This window comes from Humulus lupulus, chromosome 9 (genome assembly GCF_963169125.1).
Source record: "Humulus lupulus chromosome 9, drHumLupu1.1, whole genome shotgun sequence".
NCBI classification, from domain to species: Eukaryota; Viridiplantae; Streptophyta; class Magnoliopsida; order Rosales; family Cannabaceae; genus Humulus; species Humulus lupulus.
The window spans coordinates 146,079,483-146,086,199 of record NC_084801.1 but is presented as its reverse complement, the minus strand read 5'-3'; the positions used below and the strand labels follow the sequence as shown (position 1 = coordinate 146,086,199).

The 6,717-nt window shown below is 36.5% G+C and overlaps 1 protein-coding gene and 1 pseudogene across 1 annotated transcript; both read left to right on the top strand.

Annotated features, from left to right (window-relative positions):
- Nucleotides 1-5,009: 5,009 nt before the first annotated feature.
- LOC133800144 (uncharacterized mitochondrial protein AtMg00820-like) lies at nt 5,010-5,417 on the top strand. Its single transcript, XM_062238106.1, has one exon. It carries the CDS (start codon nt 5,010-5,012, stop codon nt 5,415-5,417), a length of 408 nt encoding a protein of 135 aa, XP_062094090.1.
- A 51-nt stretch (nt 5,418-5,468) lies between these two features.
- LOC133800143 (probable aminotransferase TAT2) overlaps nt 5,469-6,717 on the top strand; it is a 123,068-nt pseudogene continuing 121,819 nt past the window's right edge.

The window sequence follows — 6,717 nt, the reverse complement described above, 5'->3', positions numbered from 1 at the left end:
AAAATCTCTTAACATAATTTGCAGAAAAACATAACTGTTTTCTAAAAATAAAGTAACCAAAAATCCATGTAATTTTTTTTTTCAAAACATGCAATAGTTCAGAAGTATGCGCATACTTAAAAGTGAATTGTAGTGTCATAATTTTAAATCATTCAACGAGGCCAAAATAAACTATTAGTTATCATATGGGTTCTAATACCCAAAACATAAATTCCCAAAAGGTCGATCCACATGTACATCCTTGAAGATAAACCCCAACGCTCACTGATCCACTTTGCCTTTGAGCTTACCTACAACACGAAATTGTTGGGGTTTTATGCCCTAATTAAAACTCAATTTCTTTGTAATCTCATTTTATTATCAATAAAATAATAGAAATCATTTTTTGACTTGGTCAATCACTTTTCTCACGTATTTTATTTTCATGATTATTTGTTTAATATAAACTTCTATTAAATCTCGAGCATATAGTTAATCGTATTTATAGTGACGTAATCACAATGGAATATAAATATGATTATATGTTCAAAATAAGTTAGTCCTAAGATTAGTAAGTGCACAGGATTTACAATGACTTGTCAATCTACAATATGATCTACTTACACATTACAGTGTTATGCTCTTTCTAGTACATTAGCAAAGTAGATAAGATCAGATGTATTTGTTACATCGGACTGGACCGATATTGAAAATTGATAGGATAAGTAAACATACTATTATTATAAATTATAGTCATATCATATAGTTGACCGTAGGTAATCTCAATCTCAATTCTGAGTGACTAGTATTCTAACTGATTGTATTATTTGAGTTCTTTGACTTGTTCATTACTAGCTTACCCTATAGACTAGCCCATACTTACATCTTGGGAACTCGGTAGTATAATTGAGTGGGAGTGTTAATCATGGATATGAACATCTATAGTTTCTGATGAAGAAGTGGAATGATGGTTTTCTTTTAGTTTGGTTCAAGGTGTTAAATGATAGAGAGCTCATTTCAGTAATTTACAAGGAACTATGTGTTTTAAGGATAAAATACAATGAGGGGTAAAACAGTATTTTAGTCCCATCTCATTGTAGACCATCTATAGAGGATTGAGTGACAATTATGGTTGTGACAATGGATAATTAATAGCGTATCTATATTTTTATAGAGTGTTCTATGAATTCAAGAGTGCAATTCCGAGTCTCTAGTGGAGACATTAGGAATTAATAAGTTAGTAAATTTATTTGTTAGATTTATGATAACTTATTGGAGCTTGATTTCATAGATCCATGTTCCCCACTGTACCTTCGATAAAATTATCTAGATAGTCTCAATTAATTGATTTAATTATCAATTAGAATTATCAAAGTTGCCCTTGCCAATTTTGGATAGTTTCACAGCGTTATGTAATTTAGAGAAGAAAATAAAAATTAGGGCAGATTTATTAATTAAGATAAATTGGCATCTAAATTAATAAATAAGTTTAAATAAAGGTTCAAATTATAAATAATAAATTTGATAAAGGATTTGAATAATTATTTAATTAATTAAATCAATAGTAAATAATACATGCCTTGATTTTAAGTCCAATGGTCTTATAATCAAATGGAAAATTTTACGGGAATAAAGCCCATGATAATTTCAACCTAGGGCTAATTATTGAGTATTATTTTATTGATTTTTTAATTAAATAAGTGACTTAATTGAGTCTATAAAAGGAGTGCTAAGTGAGAGATGAATACACAAGTTGAGAAGTCAAAAACACAAGTTTCTGATAGATTTTAGATTCTCTCTACACACAAGTCATTTTCTAAGCCTCTTAGTTCTTTTCACTTCTTCTCTCTGTATCTATCTCATGTGTTGAGAATTTCTCACTCTAGTCTAGGTGATTCTAAGGATACTTTGGAAGATTGTGAAGATAATAGAAGATCGGTTCAGTTTCTTGATAATACTCTGAATTGAAAATATTAATTCCTCTATAACCGAAATGGAAGGAGATAAGGACCACCTTAATGATGTGTAGCTGGTCGTACAAATTCGTTTAGATTGTACAATTCTGTTATAACAGATTCCTTTATTCTTGGGATTGTGTACAGCTGTATAGTCCTTTATTATTCCTTTTGTTTGCTGTCTATATTGAGTATTTATTGTAAGAGTTATTCCCAATTCTTGTAACCGTTGAGCATTGAATAACACTGGCAATAGGCAGCATTCAATATTTTTCTCTCTGTTTAACTTGGTATTACAACCATGGCTACTCCTGACGATTCATCTTCCACAACTGCTGGCTCTCACGATGCTCCACCTACCTCTGCTCCGGTTCACAATCCTTCTCCAGTCGGTTCTCAACCAGCATCAATATTTCAGAGTCTTGCTCCTCTTACTCTGAAGTTGGATCGTGGTAACTACTCCTTCTGGAAGTCTCAAGTTTTACCAGCTCTTCGTGCTCACGATTTGGATGGTTTCATACTCGGCACAAAAATCTGCCCACCTTAGTTTGTTGACAACATGGTTGGAGGCACTGCTCCAGGTGAAACTCGTCAACTTAATGTTGGCCATGCTCTCTGGCGAAGAACAGATCAAGCCATTCTTAGTTGGCTGCTCAACTCCATTTCAGAAACAATGTTCGGTCACATAGTAAGGTGTACCACTTCTTTTGAGGTTTGGCACACTCTTGAACTTCTCTTCACCACACAGTCCAAAGCTCGCACTCTCCAAATCCGCTTCCAACTTCAATCTCTTAAAAAAGGGAATTTATCTATTCATGACTATATGTTGAAAATGACTCGTTTAGCTGAGAATCTTTCTGCTGCAGGCCAACTAATCTCAGATGAAGAGTTGATTTTGTACATTCTTGGTGGGCTGGGACATGATTATGACCCTGTGGTCATCACTCTCACCTCACGGCCAGATCCCATAACTCTTCAGGAAGTCCAGTTTCTCTTGTAGAGTCAAGAAATGCGATTGGAACAACTCAACACTCCTGCAAATGGTGATATGCTCACTCCCAGTGCCAACCTTGCCACTCAGTTTTGATGGTCTGCTACTATCGGTGGTTCTCTGAATTCAAATGGTCCTCAGCATCGTGCCTTCTTACCTCGGGGCCGTGGTCGTGGTGGAAGAGGCAATCGTCCTGTTTGTCAACTTTGTATTTGTGTGGGACATGTGGTTGCTAAATGCTATCATCGCTTCGATATCAACTTCCAAGCTGCTGCTCCTGGTTTTAACCAACAAAACCCAAACAACAATCCACCTCAACAACAGTCCTCTGGATAGGGTCAGCAAGCTCTTTACTCCTCTTCCTTAGTTGATGTTGGTCATGACAACTCTTGGTACATAGACAGTGGAGCTACGCACCATATTACACCAGATACTCACAACCTGCAAAACAAAATGGAGCACAAAGGTACCACTCAACTGCTCATTGGTAATGGGTAGCCTCTAACCATCAATGAAATTGGAAATAAAGTCTTGAGTATTCCTGAAACCTCATCTCTTCTGTTCTTAAACAATATTTTTTGTGTTCCCCATATGACCAAAAAATTTCTTTCCATATCTCAGTTAACCAAAGATAATTCTGTGTTCATTGAGTTTTATTCTGATTGTTCCATTGTTAAGGAACTGGCTACGAGGAAGGAGCTAGCTCGGGGAATGCTTAGTAATGGTCTCTATCAACTCCAGCTTTCTACATCATGTTTCACTTCAAGTTATCCAAGCAAATCGAGTCTTTGTTTTTCTGCCACTTTAAATTCTAACAAAAGTCGTTTTAAATCAAATGAGCATACTGCTTAATCTTTGCTTGCTCAGTCTTCTAAGCATAGTGACCTTGATATATGGCACATGAGGCTTGGTCATCCAAGCACACTTGTAATGAAAAATATGTTGAGTAATGAAAAGGTTTCTTTCAAAAGTCCATTATCTTTTTGTGATGCCTGTCATATAGGTAAATCTAAACACATGCATTATAAATCATCCATTAAAACAACCAAATCACCTCTTGAAATTATCCATTCCAATGTATGGGGACCATCTCCAATTTTGTCTAAAGATGGATATAGGTACTATGTTCACTTTATAGATGAATTCAGCAACTTTACTTGGATTTACCCATTAAAACTTAAATCTGATGTCAAAGAGATCTTCATTAATTTTCAAAAACTGGCTGAAAGAAAATTTGACTGCAAAATCAAAACTCTTCACTCAGATTGAGGTGGTGAGTACAGAAGTCTTGCCCCATTTCTTGCCTCTTTAGGAATTCATTTTAGACATCCATGCCCACATACACATCCTCAAAATGGAAAATCTGAACGAAAACATCGTCACATTATTGAAATAGGTTTCACACTTTTAATCCAAGCTTCCATTCCTCTCCAATATTGGTGGGAATCCTTCAGCACAACCACTTTTCTTATTAATTACTTATCCACTCCAACCTTAAACCACAAATCCCCTACTGAAATTTTGTTCAAAGTCAAGCCAAATTTAAGTTTTCTTAAGGTTTTTGGTTGTGCTGCCTTTCCTCATCTTCGTGCCTATAATAGACATAAGTTAATTTTCGATTAACCAAATGTGTTTTTCTTGGCTATAGTCCAAATCATAAAGGATATAAGTGCTTGCATCCCTCTGGTCGCATATATATTGTTCAAAGTGTTACCTTTAATGAGCTTGACTTTCCTTTCTCCTCTGGTTTTAGTGTATCTCATTTCAAAAATTCTGATACAAACACTTGTGTGAGTCAAATACAGTATAGTCAATGGTTGCCCTTTGTACCACACTTGATGTAGGAACATGATGCAGAAAATACTAAAGTTGATATTGATCACTGCTCTGTAGTACCTGACTTAGCTCCTTCTCCAGCTACTTCGAGGTCAGCTTCCTCATGCAATCAAAGTAAGACTCTTGACACTTAGCTTCCTTACTCCGCAGATCCCATAGATATCAATCTGCCTATTGGTATTTCATCTCCAACTTCCAACCCAGCACCTTCACAAATACTTCAGCCACCAACTCAATCCACTCACCCAATGACCACTCGCTCCAAAGTTGGTATTTTCAAGCCAAAAACCTTCCTAGCCGCTACTTCAAATCACACCAATAACCCTGACTCTTTACCTGAATCCCTTGACCAAGCTTTAAGCTCACCAAAGTGGTTATTGGCTATGAATGAAGAGAACACAGCACTCATCAATAACAAAACCTGGCTTCTTGTTCCACGTCAACCACATATGCATATTGTCGATAACAAATGGGTTTACCGAATTAAGTACAATCCTGATGGCTCAATCAATCGGTACAAAGCGTGTCTTGTTGCAAAGGGGTTCCAACAACAACCTGGTATTGACTTCTTTGAAACTTTTAGCCTGGTTGTTAAACCTTATACTATTCGTGTTGTTCTTTCTCTGGAAGTCACATTTAATTGGGATATTCAATAAATTGATATTAATAATGCCTTCCTCAATGGCACTCTTCAAGAGGACGTGCACATGGAACAACCAGCTGGCTTTGTCAATCCTCATCATCCACATGCAATGTGCAAATTACAAAAGGCTATCTATGGCTTGAAACAGGCGCCACGTGCTTGGTTTGATAAGTTAAAGGGCTCTCTCCTTGACCTTGGTTTCCAAAATTCTGTGGCTGATACATCTCTATTCTTCTACAATCACGGTGATGCTATCTTATTTGTGTTGGTGTATGTTGATGACATTCTCCTTACTGGTAATAATGCTACTACAGTCACCTCTATTATCTCCAAACTTCAGACCTTGTTTGCTCTCAAATCCCTTGGTTCGGTCACATATTTTCTTGGCTTTGAGACAACTAGGGGGCCTCATGGATTACACTTATCTCAAGCCAAATACACCACTGAATTGTTGCAGAAAACTAACATGCTCAATGCTAAAGCATGTCCCACTCCTATGAATCAAAACAACAAGCTAAGTCTACAAGATAGTGCTCCGTTTGAGCATCCAAGTCTTTACAGAAGCATCATAGGGGGTCTGCAATATCTCACACTCAGCCGACCAGACATTGCTTACTCGGTCAACAAATTGAGCCAATTTTTACAAGCTCCAATTCAACTTCACTGGAGTGCTTGTAAGAAAATACTAAGGTACCTTGCTAGATCAATTGAAGAAGGCATCTCTTTCACATCAGCTACAAATCTAACTCTTGAAGGGTTCTGTGACTCGGACTGGGCAAGTTCTCTTGATGACAGAAAGTTTACAACTGGTTATTGTATTTATTTTGGAAACAACTTGGTCAGCTGGAGTTCTAAAAAACAAAGGGCAGTGGCATGTTCTAGTACTGAAGCAGAATACAGGGCATTGGCTCAAGCCTGTACAGAAGTCATATGGTTGCAATCCTTATTTAAAGAAGTAGGAATTGAATGTAAAGGCCCTGCGATCATGTGGTGTGATAATTCTGGAGCACGACAGCTTGCTTCAAATCCTATCTTTCACTCAAGAACCAAGCACATTGAAATTGATGTGCACTTCATTCGTGACAAGGTTCTGAACAAAGAAATAGAAGTAAGGTACATACCGACAGAAAGGATGCAAGGGTTAGAGAAACTGAAGGAAAGACTCATTCATTACACTGCGTATAATGTAAGTATTCTTATCATTATTTCTCTTTGAATTCAATTTTAGAAACATGTTCTAGGTTATCTCATATTAATTTGTTTAATATTAGATCTACATGAAAATAAATAAAGATCCTGTATAAGTTTTCCTA

Coding starts and splice junctions, on each gene's coding strand:
- LOC133800144 (XM_062238106.1), top strand. CDS start 5,010: ATGACCACTCGCTCCAAAGTTGGTATTTTCAAGCCAAAAACCTTCCTA.